Source organism: Coloeus monedula, assembly GCF_965178545.1.
Source record: "Coloeus monedula genome assembly, chromosome: 9".
NCBI lineage: Eukaryota > Metazoa > Chordata > Aves > Passeriformes > Corvidae > Coloeus > Coloeus monedula.
The window spans coordinates 15,184,465-15,208,242 of record NC_138789.1 but is presented as its reverse complement, the minus strand read 5'-3'; the positions used below and the strand labels follow the sequence as shown (position 1 = coordinate 15,208,242).

Genomic DNA, 23,778 nt, shown 5'->3' with positions numbered 1-23,778 from the left:
TTACTTTAGCCTTATGCATGTTACCAATGGAATGTAGTATGTGGACTTGCTCTAAAAGTGGTGCTGACGAAGACCTGCTCGCAAATGTGCAGTCGTTACAGAATCAGCTGAGGAGAACTGAAAAAAACCTACAAACTGTAGAGAAGGAGCTTTCCAGGTATGAGCGTGTCTGGGAGTGAGAGCCTTCTGTCTCTTGTAGTGTGAATCTGCCTTATTCTGTGTGACAGATTACTGCAGTTAGCTCCTTTTGTGCTTTTCGTTTGACTAGTCTTTATGAGCAACCTAAAAAAGAAAAACGGAGTAGTGACTTTTTGCTCTCCCTTCGAACACTAGTACAAGTGAACATTACAGACACTGCTTCGATGAGGTGATAGACTCCCGTCTGGAGGACTTTGAACAGCTGAATTACAACTGTCAAGGCTTTTCCAGCTGTAAGAAGAATTCTGGTAGAACATCTCACCAGGATTTTCAAAGAAAATCCAAAGTAAATATTTCTCTTCATTACTTCTTTTTATAACTTTGGCTTTCTATTCTTTGCTATGTTTTTGAACATTTTTTGGCTGCCGGGCTTGGAGTAGATACACTGTAGCATCGGACAATGATACCAAGTGAGTCCTCTTAAGCATAGTATCATTTGAGTACATTTCTTCTGCTACGTTTCTGCTCCCACCTTTCAGTACTTGAGGCTTGTGAGAAAGATGGGGGCAGGTCCTGTTGCTGTAGGACAAGGGGTAGTGATTTTAAACTGATTTAGATTAGCTGTAACAAGTTGTAATAAGTGTTTTTCTTATGAGGGTGGTGCAACTCAGGAACAGGTTGCCCAGAGCCGTAGTAGATCCTCCATCCCTAGAAACATTCAAGGTCAGGTTGGACAGGGCTCTGAGCAAGTTGATCTAGTTCAGGTTGTCCTTGCTCATTGCAAGGTGGTTGGAATAAATGACCTTTGAATTTCCCTTTCAACCCAAACTATTTATGATTCTATGACATATTTTTATGTCTAGTCTTAGTCAAATGTATTTTTATGTCTAGTCTTACTCAGTATCCACAACTTTGGATAAAACTGTGGAAGAAAATGAACATCTTCAGGAGAAGTTGGATGCCCTTCATGAGCAAAATGCATCTTTGACTTCTCAGAACGACTGCCTAAAGAACAGAGTGGAAACAATGAACTTTGAATTGATGCAGTCAAAAGCAAAAGTATGTATCTTTAGTGTATTCATCAAAGAGAAACACAAACCCCAGGACACCCAGTGACCATGATTTTTGAGTTTATAATTCCAGGCAGAATATGTTGGGTTTTGTCTTATCTTAATCTGTGTAATATGTAATATTTAGTATATATTTAATATTCAGTATTAACCTTGCACTGAATACTTTGGAATCTATTTCTCCGTGGGCAAAACAACTATATTAATTATGAATTCCATCTGTTTATGTTCCAAAGTTTAGTCTAAAGACAGTAAGCCACAAAATAAAAATACACTATGAAAGAAAATAGTTCAGTAATGTATTTAGTACTGTACATTCATGTGTCTGAGCTACATAGACATTAATGGGAACAATAATGGCACAGTAGTCATTTGTCTAGGAAACGAAAATAGTTGATCTCTCAGGTTGGATTAGTATTGCTATTTTGAAAAAAGTGAAGGTGAGTTAGAAGGGAATATTGTATCTAATAAATCATTACTGATTTAGTGTATACTTGTCTGTACAGGTTTGTTTCAGGACAACTATGTTCTTTTATTTGGTTTATATATAATATTATATAGCTATGCTTAGTGCATTTTGTTTGAGAAATGTTATCTCCAAAACAGTGCAAATAAATAGATAAACAAAATGTTTGACTGCCTGGCACTGAAAGAAGAAATATTTGATTATAAACTTTTGGGGCAAAGCAAGAGACAAGATCAACCTATAAAGAAATAATTTTGCTAGACATCATGTCACACTGGAACTGGAAGGAATGTTAAACGAGCAGAAAATTGGACTTTATAAACAAACATAATTTACAGTAAGGTTAAGAGCGCTGTCATTCAGTAAGCAGATTGTTCTTATGTTTCTCACCTGTATATATGTAAATGTTAATGTAACTCCAAATATGTTTGTATTTCAGATTTCATATCTTGAGGCTGCTTTAGGTACACATTTAGTCAGCATTCCGAAGTTGAAGGAACAGATTGTAAATCTGGAAGCAGAAGTTTCAGCTCAAGATAAAATTCTGAAGTAATAAGTGTACTTTAAAATCATTATTTTATTGTTGTCTCACTGCTAGTCCAATCTCTTTTTAGGGATGACATAATTACTGGTACTGTGTGGGTCATGTAATTTGGGTCTTCAACTTCAGAGCCACTTACAGGAGGAGGGAGGTGGTTTAGCTTGTGCTGAATGTACTTCAAGAAATTGAGAAAAAATAATAAAGACTGGTAAAAGAAACCAGTTTATAATGTGTGCTGAATATGGATATGCCCTTGCAACTGGACAGAGTGATTGTTTGCTACATGACCACATATATTCTCATGTAACAAGCATATGTATTTCTAAACATGACCGTGTTCTTTGTAATATAAAGGATTCTTTCTTCAGGAATACATCAATCAAGGCAAATGGCCAAATAAAGCTGATGTAAACACTGTTCAGAGGTGTCAGGAAGACATACCTGGTTGTCAACTTGCCATACAACCTCATGTTATGTAATAGTCAATAAATATCTCAGTAGTCTGTCTTCACAAAAAAAGTATAAATACTTATGTTAAATTTGTATTTTAGTGTTCTTTCCCAGTCACACCTCTTGGCAGAGCAAATATGATTTCTATGATCAGAGCTCATGACACAAAGACAGCTCTCTGGATCCTTGGCAGTTGTGACACCTGGTGCCTATTGACAAGTCTTAGACACCACTCCAGACTGCAGACATATTCCTGGGGAGTCTGGAGACTATGAGTGTTCCTAGCCTAGTTTTGAGAGTTACAGCATATTTGTCTAGCACTTCTTGAACATCATGTGTAGAAAAGAACAACAGAAATCTATTTTCTTTACAAAACGTTCTTATTTTTTTATTATGCTTTGTTTATTTGCTAGAGATGCAGAAGATAGGCTAGATCAAAATCAGAAAACAGCAACGGAAAGAGAACACATGTTGCAAAGATATCAAAAGGGCTATAAAAATCTGAAAATGGAGTTAATTGAACAAAGCAAGCAAGGAAAGAGGTAACTAAGTAATTTTATTAAATGAAGCCTAGAATAGAGCATAAGTGTTTATTTCTATTGTTTGCTTTGTGGAATCAAATTGCTTTTCTGTTTTAAGGATGTTATTTTTAAAAAAAGGGGAAATTCTGTGGGAAGGTAATGATTATTTAAATAGGCACATTTAAAATCTTGAAATTAGCTGGTAGTTGCAGGTTGATAGCACAAAGTAGTAACCAGTTTATCAGCTGTTATTTTTTTTTCTTCAGAATGGATGTATTACAGTGGAAAGCTTCAGTGTCCAGAATATATTTTTCCTGAATTATTTTTGTCTTTGTCTTGCAAGAACCTGCAGTGTATGCTCAGTACTTGGTATTCAGCAATATTCCTTGGTGTGAGGAAAGTGATAAAAGCACAACTCAATCAAGAGAGCATTTTTATGTTATCCTTAATCTTACCTGTCCATATGGTACTGTTGAAAAGGGTGCTGTAATTCCATCTCAATCCCCATTTCCCTCTCCTATTGCCTCCTTTGGCCTAGTGGTTCCATCACCACTGGGAAGGCTAGGGAATTTGACTATTGGAAGTTGCTATAAACACTCTTACCACCTCCAAAATGTGATTTTAAAGGAGTGGAATAAATAAAAGGATCCCTACCTGCCCTATTAATTTAACTGCATTACCTGGGGCAAAAATTAACTGAATTAATGGCTTGGGAAAGCATTTCTTGAACCATTTAAATGCAAACTCTGTTTAACTTGTGCCTCTACCCATGAAATTACTTCTAACCTTCTTAGGGCAAGAAAACCTGAAATACTATAAGGCTTGCACTACTGGTTGAATAAATGTTTTGCTTTATGATTGCTGTTCATTCAGAGCATGTGGGAAACTAGCTGTACTTAGTTACTAGTTGCAAATGTAAATATTTTGGTACTTCAGAAAAGCTGAGCTTCTGCCAGGTGTTACAGGCAACATATGACGTTATGGTTAGTATTAATAATTATTATGGTTTACTTTTAATCATTAATTCCAACAACTTACTATTCTTTATCCAGGTAAACTGAAGTGCTTTAGACTAATGCTGTTTTTTGTTCTGAAATGCTTTTATCCCATTCTCTGAATACTTTTGCCATCTTCAAATGGGCAGTGGTGGTGAGAGACACCAATCTGAGGGTTGGTTGTACTTTGATGAGGCACTGCCCTATCCCCACAACTCCCTTAGTGGAAGAGAGAAATGTTATGGAGCAGCAGCAATTCTTGTGTGCCTGTGTTGGCTGTCCTGAACAGACTGCATACCTGAGCTGTCCTGAGGTTACTCTGCCAGCTTCTTCCGTAATGAGTAATGATAGGGGAAGAGGCAGTGGCGTGGAATGATAGAGGCAAAAAGGTGGGAGTCTGGGTTGTTTCTTGGAAGACATTTTCACGTGATATCTGGGGCTTGGAAAGTTGGAAGAAGAAAGGAAGTGCCTGGATTAATTACTGTAGTAGCTGTTTTTAGTAACTGGAGAAGATAGTTACATTAATGGCTGGAGTTTGTAGGTTTTAAAATTGGTTTACATCTTTTGCTTGTTAGAGCACAACAGCAGAGAAATGAAGCTTTGTTAAATGTGGAGGAGCTGACAAGAGCTTTCACAAAGTATAAAGCAGAACTAACTGAAAAATTAGAAAAGGTGAGAGTTTTTTCTTCACTTGTATTTGCCATGGTATTAAGAATTTTCTTCCAATAGGCCAGGCAGCTAATAGCAACAAGTTCATCAGTGAGTCAAGAGGTGGGACAGGGTAAGCAACTATTTATGGTGATAAATTGTTATATAATTTTACACTGTCTTTGCACGGTCTGGATCTTTGGATTTTGCATCTTTGGAGTATCCTAATACTGCTGCTGTTTCTTCTGTCTCCTGCTTGCCAGCTGGGAATTTTACATTTTAAAAATACAAGATCCTTTTAAAAGAATTATTTTTCTCCATATGTATAAGCTGTTCAATAAACCATGTGCTGAAGAAGAGCTAAGATGAAAAGGAATTCTTCTCCCAAAGTTCCAATGATCAAAATTGTCAATCCTTACTGCCTTGTGGGAGGAGAAAATACAGTTAGCTCTTACAGAGAATTTTTTTTTATTAGACTTCTTTCCTTGTGGAACAGGGTTGCCAACCACAAATATTTGTGGTGGCTGGTGAGGCTACGTTGCAAGGAACAAAGAGAGTCCACTGGTGGGACAAGTTCCTGGTACCAAAAGAACCTCCTCAGGTTAGGGTGACCAGAAAGGCTTCTCGCAGGATGCATTGTTCTGCTTCCCTGGTTGACCCGTGGCCCCTCCACCCCCTTGCTACCTTATATGTTTCATGTCCCAAAAAGTTCTCCCCATTGGTTCCCCCCATTGGCCTTTGCCCCTCGCCACTCCCCCAGAGTTTCCCCATGGGTCCCCATTCCCCAGTCCTGCCTGTGTACTGCCCCCGTGCCCCCAGATCATTGGTCCCTGGTGCTCGGCTCGCTCCGGTGCTTAAACCTGGACCCTCCGTTGTTTCTTGTCTTCGCTTCTTGACTCCTTCACGGTGTGAATGCAGTAAACCTCTGTTCATGGAATTCAGTGCAGAGACCCTTCCCGCCGCTCTGCCATCGGCCGTATTGCTGAAGCTGCCCGTGCGTTTGTGCGTGCACGCGTGTGTGAGTGTGTGGCTGACCCTGCCGAGCGGCTGTGCTAACGAGACGCTCTCGGAGCAGCGCAGCACCTCGCGCTCTGGCACAGAAGCCGCGGAGCCCGGGTTAGCGATAAATACGCCCTAAAATATTCAGTTAATTTTTTCCTAAATGACAGAAAAATTTCTTTGCCTCTCTACTCTTCACAATAGTGAGCAATAGTGTTACCTACTAACTTACCAGCAAGAGCATAGCGTTTATAATAATTCTTTTAAAAATAGCCTCTTGACCATGGAAGCTTAGTTTATTGCTGTACAGTGATGAAAAAAAATTGCTTTTTAAGGCTAAAGCTGAAGAAGAGGTATTGGGAAAACGTTTAATTAATTGTGAAAAAGAAAAAGAGGAGTTGAATGAAAAGTGTATCAGCTACAGAAAGGATCTAGACATCCTAGAGGAGCAACTGAGGTAACACAAAGGCTTTTAAAAATTCTTTGCACAGTTATTATAGAAGAAATTGCATGTTGCAGATGTCACTGTGAATATGCTACTCAATTCATGCAGTTCAAACCAATACATTTCTACCTATTTTCTGTAACTAATTTTTAAACACTTTAATCCCACCTGCTGCCACTCATTCCCAGTAAGAAGCTCCCCACCAAGCCTTCTGGGACACTGATTCCCTGGGTCGCTGGCTGCTCCTGACGGCCCCGTGGCTGCTCTGGTTTGCTGTGTAGCTGTGCTCTGCCCGTGGGGTGCTCATGCACTGCCAGCTGTGGGTCCCTGCCTCTTGCATATCATGTTGGCAGTCCCAGCTAGAATGAAGGATACTCTTGGCATCTGATGGGGAGGCCGCACTCAGGCCTCAGTGGAGGTTGTGATGCTGACTGCAGCTTATGGAACAATCAAACTTGGTTTTGACTGCTCTCTGTCCCAACTCCCACTGTTAACACGTTGTTATGCTTGTATGTTTCATTTCAAGCTGAACCCCCCTTTTTTTCAGGAGTTCTTTGGTAATTCCCTCATTGCTTTAATGAGGGAAGACAACCATCAGCTGGTTGTCTTTAGAATTGTTAGGTTTGGACAAACACCTGCACAGATATTTTGGGGGTATTCAAATTTACATGCGTTGTCCACGCTCACATTCCTGTCTTAACAGTTGTTCTTTAGGCCATTTTGGCAGGAATGGGCAGTATATGAGCACCCTTACATTAGCTTGAGTCTCCTTAATAATTCTCTGCTTCTAATAATGAAAATCCTCTATGTTGAGCTATATCTTTTTAATGTCTTTTTAGGCAATTAAAGGAAGAGAATCACAACACAAAAGAAGAAATTAAAACTCTAGAGGCAAAGAACACTGAAATGACATCAATGCTGAGTCAGTCTGATCAGAAGATCATCAAGCTTGAGAGTGAACTTTCTGAAAAAGAAATAGTACTTAAAGAGAGAAGTGCTCTAATAAGTGAAAATGAAGAGCTGAGAGCACTTACTGCACGGCAACATAACCACTTGAAATTATGTTGTCAAGAAATTGAGGATTCAAGGGAAGAGCTCAACATATTAGAAACCATTATTTCTCAGCTGTCTTTAAGTACATCTGAAGAGGTAGAGTAACTAACACAGTCTTAACAGTGTATTATGTTTTGAATAATTTTAAGGATTGACTTATCCAAACTTGTAACATCCTGGCATATGTCTTAAAAGTTATATACTGTCTTAAAAGTTATATGCCAGTATAACACATGAATTAAGGATGCTGTGAAGCAATAAAAAGTTGATTTTTCATTGATCTTTGTTTTCTGTTAACTTTTAGTTTAAATGGCACCATTTCAAACACCAGTTATGGAGTTCTTCAACAAAAGAAGTTACCTCTGAATCTTGTGGTGAATCAAGTAAACCTTTGATTGCAGACCTAAGGTATAACTTTCTGGTTACTGAACTATGGCAAGAATAGGCAGTTAATAAGGCGGTATTAGAACTAACGTGTAGAAAGAATGTTTAATAGTTGTCTCCTCTTTTATAATAGCATTAAACTGGCAATGAAAGAAGCAGAAAGTCAAAAGCCTTGTGCAAACTTAACCATCTGTACTGAAGCTGAGCATCTTTGTAATTGTAATGAACGACAAGAAAACAGCAGGTTGTGCCACCTGGAAATGGAGCCTGTCAAATTGATCAGAAATCCAGGAGGTAAGCTTGCTGAAATAGCTGTGCAGTTCTGTCTAATTAATCCACAGAACAGAAATGTTCTGGAGGGATTCAAGTTAGTTTTATAGCTTTTTTGAAACGTACCTCTGAGCTAACAGGTATGATTTGGTTGAACAGGGAGCATTTTGCTGCCTTGGAAACTGTCATCTTCTTCAGACACAACGTATTCCTTTCTTTTGCTACTTAAGTTGCTCATTCAGCAATAGCTAAGTTAGGAGTTGTGTTGAAATGGAACCGTGTATTTTTTTCTTTATGCAGGTTGTGCTAAGGTCTCCATATTTTTATTGACTTTGTATCCTGCTGTCACAGTGTTTCTGTGATTGCTTCTGTCATTGCTGTTAGGACTGCTCCATGAAATTATGTCAGGGCACCTACATGACGATGCTGTCTTTGGTTTGTTTGTTTGTTTGTTTCTTGGAGTATTGTTGGGGTTTTTGTTGTTTGTTTTCATGAGTCTCTGCTTTCAGTTACATTATGGGTTTGCATGTTCTTTTATAAATTAATTTTAAATTTATTTTTTTCTACTTTGAGAGAGGAGAAAATGTCAACAGTTGGAACTTATAAGCAAACAATTTGAAAAGCTGAGGCAAAAATTCCAGAAAGAGACAAAAGAGTTACGCACTAAACTGACAAAAGCAGATGATGAGAATTCTGCTTTGAAGACCAGCATGGCTCAAAGAACCAGTCAGTTTCAAATCATACAGGAAGACCTATTGAAGAAGGCTTCAAAAACTAGTAGCTTAGAGAGAGAAGTAAGTTTTTAATGACACTGAAAAGAATATGCCACTTTTTCTTTAGTTCAGTAATCAAAGTTAGTGAAGACAATAGTTATGGAAAAACTGCAATTGCTATAATAATTTTAAAATCTGATTAATTTGAGAAAATTTTAAACTAAACTTTTCAGCAAGCAGAAGGACTTAGATAGCAGCCTTAATTTTTTAATTCTCAGAAATACTGTTTTAAAGCTGGTGTAGTAGGTAGGCTTTTCTGCTACTAGTTTGATTTGTTATGTGGAAAATGTGCACAGTCTTGTTGGTTTGGTGTGGTTGAATTAACGGGTAATCTTAGGAAGTAGATGTTGAAGGAATTGTATTTTTCCTAATTAAATGCTAGTGTAGTTGCCAGAGATGAACTCCATTACCAGAGAGTCACAAAAGAAAAAATTTAAGCTTCTGCTTTTCTCAGGGTGAATAAGTTAAATTGCTAATGTTTCCATTCTGGTGCTAATGTGTTTATAGAGTTCAGCTAATGGGATTTGCAGTATTTCCTAGTAATGAATGTAAATGTTATAAATATGTAATAGCTATTTCACTGATAATTAATTGGATAAATTGTAGGTAAACTGTCCTGAATCTTTCTCTGTAAGTAATAAAAGATGATAGATCAACAAAATCAACCAAACAATTTATTAAAAATATTATAGTAGTAGCTAAAATGGAATTGGTGATAAGAAATTGTATACAAATATTTGAATAAACCTGAAGCAGTTGTCTACATGCTGTTTTGTGCCATATTTAATTTCAGATAAGAAAGAAATCTTCTCAACTTTTTGCACTTGAGAAACAGTTGGAAGAAAAGACTATTGCTTATTCCAGTGCTGCAGAAAGAAATGCTGAGTTGGAACAGGAACTCACGGTAAAATGTTCTCAGTGAGAAACTACATTTCTGTAACAAGACATAAAAGTTTAACTTAACAGTAGTATTCCCTGTATTCAAAATGTGTAGACTTTCAGATCTGCTAAATAATCAATGCAGATTTTAGGGAACACAGGTTTTAAAAACTGAATCTTGTTTGAAATAAAACATCTTTTATTCCCTGCCTTTGAATGTGGTTAAGTTATTAATGAACATGCTGCCTTTTCCTTGTGGTCACACGTGCAATGAAGATCTGGCCCTGTAGAATTGCCTTTGGTTTCAGCGAAATACATGTAGATTTGTAAATAAAAAAGTCTTCCAAATGGTGTTTTAAAGATTCTATCTATTCATATGAACACTGAATTTCTTTTTGTCAGAAGTTGTTATCTGTGCCATAGTCCATCTTGACAGACACCTTGTCTCTGTAGAGGCCGGATTTACTGACATTCTATACTTCTATTACAGCTGTGACATCCTCTGAGATGACACCTGCTCTGTGTAACTTTAGTATTTTCTTTGTTGTTCCTTTATGAAATCTAGAAACTAGATGATCAAATAAAACACTGCTTAATATCACAGCTAAATGTTTTTATTAAGTCCTTTTATTGTTGCTGCTTCCCAGGGTAAAAACAGACGCATTCATGAGCTGGAAACCACTATCAGTGAAGAACATGAAAAAATAACTTCTGCTTTTGAAAATGAAAAGTTGGTTCACTTTGAGCAGCACAAAGAATTGGAGAAACAGATTGACCTAGTAAGACCTTTATGGTGTGGTACTATGTATGAGTGTTATACTTGGTAACTTTTTCCTGTGTTTATTTGTCTTGTAATTTCGAGGCACATCCATTTAAAAAGTTATGTTAAAAAGCTGCTTCTTCTCCCTACATTCCCTGATTTTAGTACATTTTCCATCTAACTAGCTATACAACTTTCCCTCTGAAATATTCATATCCTGCTCAGCTGAAGAGAAATAAGGAGTTAGGAAAAGTACTGTTGTTCTTTGCTCCAAACACCCAAAAAAAAAACCAAACCAAACAAAAAAAACCAAAAAACCACACAAAAGTATAGCTTTAGTGCCTAGTGAATGGGTTTAAAGCATGACAGCTTCCAAAAATGTTCTCTTGTTGGCTGAACCTTGGCCAGTCTGAGTCATATGAGCATCTGCATTCAGGGAGAACTGTTGGTAGGTTTTTCAGTCTCTAGAGAAGAAGTCTGTTTCTCCATGTGATTAGAAATATAACTGTGATTATTTCTAGCTGTTCAAGAAACTTCTCATCTTTTACTAAGGAATGTATGCATGTCTTATTGTCTTGGCTGGTGACAGACAATTATACTCTGTCTGCCTTCATTCTCCTTCATTTGAAATATTAAGTGCTTGGGATTTCCTGATAGTTTTAAGACTGTGCAATACTGCCAATGGCAGGAATGTATTTAATTTTCATTATAAAGATGATGGGTGAATAGAACTGAATGACATATTTAGATGCACAAATTCTTATTAAAACGATAAATTATGATTTACTTACGGACAGCTTCGGACACAGCTGGGGAAGAAACATCAAGAATTCATTGAACAAAAGAAAATAATATCTGTTTTACAACAAGAGGTTATACATAAACAGCATCACATTGAGTCATTGGATGGGCTGTTAATAGGAAGCAGAGAGGTAAGGTTGGCTCTTGACTTTCTTTAAATGAAAATCAAGTGACTAAAAGTAATGAAAAGCATATCCTTAAATACATGGGAAAATTGGGGGAAATGAAAGATGTTTATGTTTTAGCTTCTTAATTCTTGTTTGAGTAATTGACTGAATCTAGTGTAGTCACCAGTTACTGCTACTACTGCTATATATTGTACAAATTTTAATGACCTTTCAGTATTTTCTGTCTTTATGCTTCTGGATTGCCCCTTGGGCTTTTCTCTCTAATGAAAGGAAAGAGATCTGGATAAAGAATGATTGCATCAATCCTGCACTAGGTGAAAAACCAAGAATGTTCTAGTACGATAATGTTTTATTCCTTTTAACAATGCCTGCTGCTGAAGAATATGAAGAGACATCTATCAGCAACCAAATTCACTTCAGAGTATCATGTACACAAATACATTATACAAGAACATGTATTTTAAATACACTGATCTGCAGTTTTTTCCTGATTCTGAATATAAGTTTTTATTAAATTACTGTTATTATATTAATGTAATATATTTTGTTCTCTTGAATAAAAATATCTGTAAAAACAGGAAATGGAAAATCAAAATGTCAAGAAAGATCAAGGCTTGAAGATGCTGGAAAGTCAGTTAACAGAAGAAAAAATCAAAGTTAGTAAGCTCTTTGTAATTTTCAAGTAGTAGTTTCAAGGTTTGCAGTAGTGGTGTATTTCCTTCTATCTTCTATAGAAAAACTGTCTCAGTAAATATTCCAGAAGTCATTTATCTGAAGTATTTCTTTTTTATCTGTTGTTTCATTTTGATTTGTTTTCTTTTTTTTAATTAAAAGAAGCATGATGAAACCTACAGTAAGAGCTTATGCAATGGATAATTGCTTTATGCAATTATTATAGTTACAAATAGGGCAAAGTTGTGCTTATTGTACTCCTAAAGTCCAACACTGTCTCACAGAGCTAATGTTATATATGCTTTTGGTCTATATATGGCATATATTTTAGATATATATGATACTATAATATTGGTCATGTTTTTAGCCATCTATACCTCTTCCTAGTGTTTGCCTGATAAATATTTTCCGTGCAGCACTTGCAACGGGATTTTAATTAACCAGTGCTGTGTGGGGATTTACCCCAGTCAGGTTTCAAAGTATTAAATCTTCAGGATATCAGTAGAAGATACTGGGGACTTTGCTGTTTTCATGCACTTTCTGAGCTTATGTTGGACCAATTTTCTATCCAAGTGGCTTTATAGTATTTGGGATGTTTTCCAGAGATTTAAAATTAGGACACATTGTAATTTCTCTTCAAAAAGCTGTTGGATCAGCTGGGGACAGAGATATACAGTCCAGTATGGTTTAGAAAACTGGCAGTCTGATTGCAAAATTGAAAGCATTAGTCATTCTGCAGCTAAATTCAGCACAATTCTCATTGATGAGAAATCCTAGCACTGAAACTAAACAGTTAAGAAAGCTTAATTACTGTGCCTTAAGATCTCTGGGGGTTTGTTTGTTATAATTTTTATCAGTTCAAGGTTATAAGGTATTTTTTAGAGATTACTCAAACTCGAATGAACATTAAAAATGTAAAATAGATTAACAGTGGTGAAACTGCTCAAAGGTCTTCCTTTCCCATTTGCAGAAACTCAGGCACTGTCTCCCAGTGCAGAAAGGGAAATCATGCTGCTTGGTAACTTTTTGAGAAGGATTCTATTACGATCTGAGTGGTTTTTTTTCAAAAACGTGTGTCAACTCACCTATGATGATAATTCCAAATTTATTTATGCAGTTCTATATGTAATAAAACATGACGGATTCATTTTTGGTATTGACCATCTGTTTGCTTTTAAAATCTAGCTACTGACAAACGCTGGCATATCTTCTCATAACTGATTGTCTCACCTGATCTAAACACAATCTGAAGTATTGTAATTTTGAATTTCACAACTACTTTTAATTTTTGAAGACTATTTCAGTTTTAAAGTTTACTATAATCTTCCATGACTGTTTTATACTCCTACGATAAAAATGTAGCTTTTCTGATGTTTTACACAAAGATGCCTTTTAGTACAATTTTTAGACTAGTTAGTACAAACCATGCCATGCAATTTTAAATAATCTATTGCATTCACCTAGGTACAACGACTTGAGTCAGCACTAAATGTATGTAAGGAAGAAATTGCAGTGTATTTGAGTCAGTCACAAGAAAATAAGGAGATGTTTGAAAAGCAGCTGAAAGAAAGGTCTGAAGAGGTAACAGGTTGTTTTACAACTCTTCTGTACTCCAGAGAACACTTGTTATGATTGATTTAATCTAAAAGTTTGTGAAATAACAGCCAAAATTTGCAACAGGAACTGTGAATAGGAAGCAAGCTGGGAAAAGATTATACATTTTGTGAGAGTAAAGGGAGAAATCATAACTAGGAAACACTGGATAAGTTAAGAGAAAAGAAGCACTAAGATAAATGAATTGTTGAAAGAACTAGCAAAATCAGAATTATGTGAACAAAGCATTATCTTGGAAAAAATGGAGAGAGCACTATTGCAATTTAAGTTTAAATGCACATAATTGATTTGTTTTACAACGGTCTTAATGAGAAAGAAGTCCTGAGGATAAGAAAATGTTTACTTCAAGAACCTGAGTTTTATCATACTTTCCACTACTATGTGAAAGCAAGAAAGAGTCAACTTTAAATATTAGAATGAATTTTTATTTGTGGGTGAACTAATTATATAGTAGGCTAATCACGTCAGTGCTGGCCTACCTGCTGAGAGAGGCTTTAGTCAAGTGGAGATTGCTAGACCCTGTACAGGCTTAACTTGATGGAAATTTGTGGTCTGTGTCACACATAAGCCTGTGATATTTACTGCTGCTTCCTAAGCCCTAAATTCTATTGTTCTTATACTGCATATGAAGGGACTGGATGCTGTGTGAAACATCAAGTGTAGCAAGCGAGGCTTTGTAATTATGACCACTATTTATGTTTTTCTAAATAAGTTCCAGTCACTACTTCTCTTCAGAGTGAACAGTTAGTGATTTATTTTTGATTTTTTTTTTTTAAAGAACACTTCCCTTTTTTTTTTCTTTCTTTTTTTTTTTTTTTGTTCCGTGGAACAGTTACTCCTGGCATTCACCACTGAGAAAACAGACTATTCAACATAAAACAAATTAGGCACTCAAAATTCCCTTTTTTATTGGAATGACTATTGCCATATAGGCAGGAAGAAACAAAGAGGAGGACTGGGAACAAAATCTCAAGGGGAAAACAAGGACTTTCTGAGAAATAAAGAAGACTGGCAGAAAGAAAAGTAGTTCAGTAATTTAGAAACTAAAAATCTGTTATGTATGTTTTTAAAATACTGACAAGTTATAGTTAGAAAGCAAGAATCAAAACCTGGGGCTGAGAAGTTAGTACTTTCCTTGTTTTATTGAGCCCAACTCAGTGATGAATTATGAGAGGTCTGTTATGTACTTTTGAAACTGTAACGCAACTGAATTCAGACTCAAAAGTTTCATTGAGTCACAAGTGTGATTCTGTGCTCATTAAGAGAGAATAGCTGATGCAAGTACAAATGAAAATGTTTTATTGTAATGGAAAATAAATGTCTTTTCAGCTTCATTATTTACAGAAAGAAATAAAAATAAAAGGTCAGAATATTCAGGACATGAATGAACAAAATATTCTCCTCCAACAAACTTTGCATCATTATCAGCAAATGTTACAGGAAGAAACTATTAGAAATGGGGACTTGGAAGATAATCAAATTAAACTTGAAAAACAGGTACAGTATGGTGAGAAGTGTCTACATATAGAGAGAAAATTAAATGCCTTATATATGTTTTCATAATACCTATAAAATCTGAATATTTCTTTGATAACTATTTGATAATTATTAACTAACTAGTTATTATTAACTAACTTTGATAATTCTATATTAACTAGTTGATAATTATTATTTTAGATGTATCTAAAATAAAGAGTTTAGAGGCTTGTTTTATCTTAAGCCAGGTTCTGAGCCATCAAAAATTCTAGCTAGCATTAGAGTGGCTAGGTACTTGGAAAATCAAACCCTAGGCTGCAGTTAAGGAGAGGTGCATTTAAATTCAGAAAGTTGCATCTTGTTATATTTACTAGAAACTATTAGTCTTTCAAATGTGCAGAGTTTTAGTCTTAAATTACATACAGACTATAAAGAAGACTGTTGTGTAAAAACTCTCCCTATGTGAGTTGCAAGGCGAGGATGTGTATTTATTTGGTATATAATTTTAAAGTACTCTTTAAATGCCATTTCAAATAGGTATTCAATTTGGAAAAAGAGCTTCAGAAGCAGAAAGCATGTGCAGAAAATGAGTTGAGAAAGGTGGAGGAGAAACTTCGCCTAGCTGCTCAAGAAGCAGATTTAAACAGACAGAAGGTGGATGAACTTAATTGTACAATCAGGTAGGTTTAGTGTAAGTGAGAGGTGTATTCTGCACACGACATATGGATCAGAAAGACTGCTGTCTGAAATGGTGTTCAGCTGGGGGCTTGCACACTTCAGTCTCTCTGTGAGCACTGACTGCAAATCAGAAGGGAAACTTCTGACTAGCAGAGGCATGAGTTTCTGGAACAGTTTTCCAATGGAATTAATGCATGTTGTGGCAACCTATTTAGCCTTAAGATAGCACTTCATAAAGCAGTTCAATTCATAAGCATGTCAACTTGCTTGTAATTGTAGACAGTACATTCTCCAGGAGCTTGCTAGTCTTAGAGTATAGTTTTGATAACAAGAAAAGCCTACTTAACATGACTTTTATTTCTATTTTATTCGCAAACACTTCTCTTAGAGCGTGTTGCTCTTGTTATTCCATGGTTCATTTTGTTCTGGTTGCTTCTATTAGACAGATTAAATTGGAGATGGATCAGTGCAAGAATGAACTTACTGGCTTGGAAAAAGAAGTAGTGCAATTAAAACGAGATGGTGAAAACAAGGCACTGCAGATAAATCAGTTGGATATCACTTTGGAAGAAGCAAGATCAGAGCTCAGTAAAAAGGCAAATGAGGGTAATTTGGCTATTTTGTTTCTCAGACTTCCTTTCATTAAATTATTCTGTATGTGTTAGACATTTTTCCTTCCCCCCGTTTCATAATCAAGTACATGAGTCAAAAAATGATAATCTTTTTAAGCCCAAACAAAACCAAACCCAAATGAGCAACATTCACACAACCCAAAAAAATCACAAACATTTTTTAACATACTTTTGCAAATTCTCACTTTTGTGGTATATATCTTTACCCCAGGTGAAATGTATAAGTAGTTTCCTTGTAAACTGGTAATGCAGATTCTTAATGTGATAGTCAAATGAGACACTTAGATTTTATAAAAGCGTATGCTATTCACAAAAATGCAGCTCTTTGAAACAAACAGAAAACCCCACAAGTCTGTGGAAATAACAAACTTTCCAATCCAACTTCTTCCATTTAGTTTAATTGTGCCCTTGTTTTAAGCCAGAGAAATACAGGCAATTCTGCTTGCACTTTTCTTAGCACTACATATTCACTTACTATATTGTCTCTGTACTGTCTCCTTGGCCAGATGTTTTTAGATATATCCTTATGTTTCAAGTCAATTGTTGATTATGAACTGAATAAAACTAGCAAATACTTAGGTACCATAAAAATTTTTTTGTAGTCACTGTTTTTCTAGATTGTCCTAAAAAATAGTGATACTGAAAATTTATTACAACCACAAGTGCTACTAGGTAGTGCTGTTTTATAAAGACCTGGATGTACTGATGATTAAACATTCTCTTTTGTGGTGTGTGTGTAAAATAGTGATTGATTTAGAAGATAAGCTGCTTCAAACTGAGACTTGCCGCAGGGAAGCTTTACAGAAAATGTCAGAACTGGAATCTGCATTACAGAATACCTGTGGAGAATTAAAGATCACTTTAACACAGCTTCAGGAATTGCAAGATGCATTTCAGAATGCACAGTCCTCTCTGGAGGAGAAGAACATTGCTATCATGGATCTAATAACTGAGCTCAAGTAAGCTGGTATCTGCCATCATGAAAACTTAGTTGTGTTAGCTATTCCTTGAGACTAGCAAGTAGTTTGGATGGGGTTTTTTAATGTTCTTAGCAGCTCTCTATAGTTTTTAGGTGGTTTGTGGCTATAAGATAACTTGATACTTGAGATCCCCAGCTCATTTTTAACTTCTAAAAGTGGTGCTGAATTCTTTTGGGGGAATTCTGTTTTAAAATCTGCCGAAGTTGTTTTCTGAATCCTAAAGCTGTTAAGTAATCATAAGAACAGTCAAATTGTCCAGTTTCCTTTCTCACCACAAATTAATTATACTTTTTTTTGTTAAAGAATCCTGATATAGCCAATTAAATAACTTGAATAATGAAAGTAATAGGAAATCCCCACCAGGACTATAGTTAACAGAATTATTCTACTTGGGTTTGTTTCCTTGCAATCAATTCACATTTAAGGTAATATGCTTTAAGTAAGTAATAGATCTCATGATTTTCAAGCTGGATACTTGAAGCTAAGCAACTGAATGTGCATTAAGCAACTAAACACATGAGAATTTCAGGTATTGCAAGGGTGAAATTGAAGACAAAAAGCAAGAACTCCTTGACATGGACCAAGCCCTGAAAGAAAGGAATTGGGAGCTGAAACAAAGAGTAGCTCAGGTCAGATAATTTTTAAACATGATACTGACAATTATTCTTGTTACATAGTAGATAACTTATAAAAAGCCTGCTAGGTTTGGTTGCTTTGATGTATTGTCTCAAACTGTACTGGTTACTACAGCCACAGTGTCAACCTCAAACCAGTTGTATGTTGCTGAAGCCTTATGTACCAGGAAAATCAGAAGCCTGATGTTATAACCTGTCCCAAGATTCTTCATTAGTGATAAAGTTATGGGACAACTGTTCTCATCTTGATGTTTGCTAAGAGGAAGGAAGATCTGTGCTGAAGGGTGCTTGGAGATGGTAGATCCCTTTCCTTGTTTGCACTGGAGCATATTTGATTCACATTAAAGCAGCCTCTAAATATGAAACGGTATTTTTGTTGTGAATGAATTTCTGTAGCTCATTTGAAATATTTTCAGTCTTTTGGTCTGGCTTCAGGACTTGATGCCCATCATGGGAAAATTCTGCTTCTGTCACTTATTATAAGCCTCTTACTGAAGGAATTACCAGCCTTTATATTCACGAATATTTGAGGTTCAGAGAGAAGGAGGAGTGGGAATTTGAATAAATCTGTTTAAGGAACTGGCACTGTAAGGAGGCCAAATCTTGAAATACATTTTTGCCACAGTACCCTGTGACGTGCCCCAGGAATTCATTAAAGCATTTGATGAATTGATTTTTTTTTTTTGCAAAATTTGGCACTTCCTAACAGGGTGGATTAGTATAATAAACTAATCATATTTCTTTGAAAAGGAGGACTAGGCTTGCATTCTGTGTATATGAGGACCTAACATACTCAGCTATGGACTTTTTCCCAATTTTCCCCTTTTCTTTTTATGTTTGGCCACTATTTAAATGAAATACCTAGGATGTAGCATTGTATTGACTGCTGAGAGAATAGTCTTGAGGCTACAAAGGATTGATTTCATTCACTTTGTTCTCATAGTTTGTAATATTGCTTCTTAAAATCTGCATATTAGTTCAAAATAAAGTATTTCCTTTTCTTCCTTTTTTACCTCTAGATTACACAATTGGATATGACAGTTCATGAACATAAGGGAGAAATGGAGCAACAAATAATTCAATTACAGTGCAATTTAGAGAAGTCAGAGTTGGAAATTAAGGAATGCAATAAACAGGTAATTCTTGCTTAATTAAAAATACAGTTTCACTAAAAAAGGGCAGGTAATTCTATGAGAAAGTCTGGTCCTGGGACATAATAGCTGGCCAGATTTAATCTAGAAGATGAAAAGTCTTTTTTATTGTAGGGAGAGGGAAGGAAGTACCTAAATGATGTACCAGTAAAAATACTTTGTCAATTAAAACTATAAATTTTGCAAGGCTATAACAGTGCAGAAATGAAAACCTATTTTTTCACTTGTTATGATACAGCTCCCAAACTTCTCTTTTAGTAAAGGAAAATGTAGACAAAATAAAAAACTCCAGAGGAATCAAAAGTCAATATCACTACTGACAATATTAGTGAGTTTTCTTTGTTTTGCACATTTGAGTTTTTTATAAAATTGCTCTGACTTTGGTAAAATATTGGTTCTGATTTAATTGCATTTTCTGTTCAGATTGAGAGCTTAGAGAAGAAACTTCAGCGTTCTAAAGATGAACTTCGTAAAAAAGAGTTTGAATTGCTCCAGAGAGATCAGGAAATAAATCAGCTGAAGAAAAAAATAATTAAAGAAAACAATGCAGCCTAGAAGCTCTTGGAAAGGTAAAACATACCTTGGATACACAATAAATTATCAATTTTTAATGCCATTGCTGTACTGCCTAGAAGAAATGATACGGTGTCTCTTTAGCATAAGCATCATTACTTCTCCCAGAATCATTGTATTTTATATCCTGATGTTTCCTGAATCTTAATCTCCTAAAGTTAAACTAGTTTTATTATTTTAAAATTACAGATTTAATGTTACACTCTTAATTTTCTGCTTTCTGTGGAAAAATTTGATTACTAATTATCTTTAGGGACCTAATTTTCTGGCTATGGACGACATGGTCTTCCTTGAAATGAAACAAAGAAGTACGCTGTATGATGAGAGCTTCTTATGACTTAGATACCTGTCTTGTGAAAATTACTGCATCAGAAGAGCACTGAGATCTAGCAAGCTTGTAGGAACGAGAAGTGATAATTTTTTGGCATAGTGAATGGGAGAGTGTGGAGAGACTCGAGAAGACAGCTAACTTCATGAATTATACAAATCTTTGGTTTGGTGCACAAATCAGTCACTACAAGTACAAATGTGATCTGAGATGAACAGGCTTTCTGCAGAAATAAGTTCAGCTAAGTATGATTCCAAGCTGAACACCTGTCGCCTCTGCCACTTTGGTTATGCTGCATTTTATATGTTTCTTTTCCCTAGGGTGAGATATCAGAGAAGCCTTATTTCTGTGTGAACACCGAAGGTGTTTGATCTGTGTTCTAGATCATGAGGGCTTGGCTCTGTCACAGCTGAATATGAAGGTTTTTTCACTGCAAATTTAAGCAATGTCAGCTCTTCCATCTTGAATTCTGTTAGGTTATTGATGATGCTCAAGAACAGGACAGTGACTGCTGCTACCTTTCACACGTATCATTAACAATTCCTGACTTTTCATAAGGGTTGATTCTGAAGGAAAGAATTTCCTAGCTAGCCCTTGTACAATTGCTGACTAGACCCTTTCTTTCCAGACAAATTGTCTTGTTTTGGCTAAGGAATACCAGGTAGGGAGGGGCCTAAGAATGATATAAGAAAGGCTTTGAAAATGGACCTGCTCCAGCCATGTTCCTTCAGAGACCTGGGATAAGGAAATGAATTTTTTTTTTCATTGTAGTGAAGTAGATAAAAAACCCCTGGATTTTGGAAGCATTCTGTATAAAATATGAAATGTATTGCAGAGGGTTTCTGGCTCCACTTAGAATATGATGTGGTTCCTTCTTTGTTTAAAAACTGAGTATATTAACACCGTGTAAGGAAACACTTCCTCCATTAGTAACATATTGCAGACTGATTGACCAGTCTTCCACAGAAATTTTCTGTCCTAGTTCTAAAAACTAAATTGCCTTATCTGTCTAGGGAAAAGGGGTGGAGAGGCAGTGTGTATGCCTTGCCGAGGGGTACAGTGTGTCTCATTCTCTTTCTTCTTAATACACCACCTTCCTTGCTTATTACAGAAAATATATTAGTTCAGGGAAGGAACTGCTGGGAGGGTTGATTTGTGTTCTGGTCCCCTCTGTCCCTTTGGGACTCGTAAAATAACCAGGTCACAGAGTTTTCACTTGAATCATTCTTTGTTCTTACTCTGCTTCAATCTGCAGTGAAGATTTTGTAACAATACAGCACTCTGCTACCCTTAGAAGTTGTAAATATTCCAAATAAAGGAACCGAAAATATCTTGCTGAACATTAAGAATTGCTTTTTCATTTTTCTGGGAAATGGAAGTAATTTTCTTTATTAAAAAAAAAAAGGGCAGAATGGACTGATAGCAAACTAATTTTTTGTGACCATAGTTCCTTCTGAAATGAGAAGTAAAATTGTATTTAAATGGTAAGTGAAGTAAGAAAAAATTAGTGCTTACAATGATTGACTTTCTAAAAGAGTGCTTTTTACAATGTTTTTGAAAAATTGTGCATAGCATTAAAAAAACTAGGGATGATTGCAATAATCTTTCGTTCATTAGGTGTAAGCTGCTTATATGCTACTTACAAGTGTCTCTGTACAGTATGTATAGCATTCCTCATAAAGAATAAGCACCTACCTAAACATGCATAGATAAACAGAGAACCAACATAATCTCTTTTTTAATTTGTAATTAACACAAACCATAGTATAATATGATGTGAATAGTAGTGGCTGATACAGTCTCTGGTTGTGCTACAGCACCAGCTAATGTAAGCATAGCTGATGTGTATCATATACTAAAGGGACCTAAACCCCCTGTTTTTTTCTGTAAATGAACTGTTGAATAATTAGATTCAGCATATACACTTGTTTGTAAAAGGAGGGGTAGGGAGAAGCTAAAGCTCTAACAAAAAACCCCCAACCTCAAACACGCTGTGTTTGGCTGCATTTATTTCTATATACAGCTTACATCCATGTTGCTATTTTTCTTGCTCTGTGTTGGTGGACATCATAGGCTTTTTTCCTCTTGATACTTGATACCTTGATACTGTTGATGGGGTTTTTACAGACACTTCCTGAACTGATAGAAACTTAAGTTGTTAGCAACTTAACAACAATGCAATCCAACATGAAACCTTAAGCCTTACACAGAGGAGTTATTTCAAAAGACAGTGCTCATTTAAACTGTACAAAAATTTTACAGGGATTTGCATATGAAGATTCCATCTCAAAAAGATTCCACATAACATTTTCCTATTTCTCTGCTGGAACTTAATATGTGTTGGAAAACTTGTAAGTTGTGATCTTTGAGAAAGCAAATGCACTTCAGTTACAAGAACAGTGAACAAAAATGCATTAGTAACATAAATCTGGGGGTCAGAATTTGAGGAGGCAGCCATGGACTTGAGACATGCTGTTAGTTTTCTTGGATTTGTAAGATAATTTAATACTGAAAAGTAACATCTTGGTACAAATTGATTTGGAGATGGTAATTACATAACAGATACTTTGTTTCAGAGGCAAGAACTGTGAAGAAATGACTGCTGCTGCCCATCAGACAAGCAGCAACCCAAGAATGCTGTTGCTGCATCGTAATTGTGACTTCAAAGAGGAAATTTTAACGTTGTATTTCTAAGTAAGGAATGTAGTTACTTGTACTGAAGCAGATGAAACCTTTTTATTTTACCAACTGTTAATGAGATTTTTGCTGTCATATAATAACATATTTTTTATACTTAAGAATAAAATTTATTTAAATTGTAGGGATTAATTTCACCTGTCATCTTTTTCCAAGGTTTTCAAATGATGTACTCGTTTAATATCTCACTTCTAATTAAAAGCACAATGGTACTACCTTATTAGCAATTTTATGTTTGGGAATATTTTGTCTTTTTTTGTGCACAGGCAGTGTTGCAGACACATCTTATTAAAATTGACCTGTTTGTAAGATGTTCTGGGACACTTATTTGATCGTAGATGCTGGCAAAACCTTCTTGCTTTACTCCAAGCAGTATCTTTAAGATGCAAAGGGTTCTGGGACAGGGCCATAAAGCTTGAGCCTGTTTCTTTCATTATTTTTAATCAAACGAAAATCCATACAAAAGTTCCCATTGATTAAATTCTCATCATAACTATACGTTCTAAAACATATTTATTTCCAGGTTTCCAAAAGTACTACACAATTTAGCTGGTATGAGTGGCTAGTGGCCCCACTTTTATATTTACATAAGCATCAGAAACTGCAAATATGATTTTGAGACCTCAGTCTGTCTGATTAATGCACACATGATTTATGTGCATTAAGACATGTGATTCATACTTCAGAAAATCAAGTTACCAAAGCTATTTGATGTAAAGAAGAAGAACAGAATTGAATGTATTTCAGTTTAAATACCAGGCCTCAGTTCAGTGTTTTGCATATTAAAAGTGTACCTTAGCCAACAAACCTATCTGAGCTATTTCAGAAACTCTGCAAGTGGCAGTGTGCTAAACTCCTTGGGCAGTACTGGCTCTTTCACTTTATGTAAACACATTCCACAAATGCCACATGTTCTACATTAAGTGGTTCTACAAAACCAGCCACACATTCTGCTACCATTGACAAGGTAGCACTTGACAAGGATACACTCATCTAAAATATTTCTGCAGTTTCAGATTAT

General features: G+C 35.8%; 1 protein-coding gene across 1 annotated transcript; it reads left to right on the top strand.

Annotated features, from left to right (window-relative positions):
• Positions 1 to 17: 17 nt before the first annotated feature.
• CCDC18 (coiled-coil domain containing 18) lies at positions 18 to 22,717 on the top strand (the record flags this gene model as incomplete). Its single annotated transcript, XM_082286884.1, has 24 exons — positions 18 to 157; positions 334 to 484; positions 1,030 to 1,197; positions 2,114 to 2,223; positions 3,079 to 3,207; positions 4,757 to 4,853; positions 6,164 to 6,285; positions 7,113 to 7,422; positions 7,631 to 7,734; positions 7,844 to 8,004; positions 8,554 to 8,774; positions 9,547 to 9,657; positions 10,280 to 10,411; positions 11,190 to 11,324; positions 11,900 to 11,977; positions 13,458 to 13,574; positions 14,937 to 15,104; positions 15,621 to 15,763; positions 16,204 to 16,367; positions 17,139 to 17,352; positions 17,903 to 18,002; positions 19,028 to 19,144; positions 19,583 to 19,728; positions 22,637 to 22,717. The coding sequence occupies 23 exons, from the start codon at positions 18 to 20 to the stop codon at positions 19,712 to 19,714; spliced, it is 3,324 nt and encodes a 1,107-aa protein (XP_082143010.1). The 3' UTR covers positions 19,715 to 19,728; positions 22,637 to 22,717.
• Between the last annotated feature and the right edge of the window lie 1,061 nt (positions 22,718 to 23,778).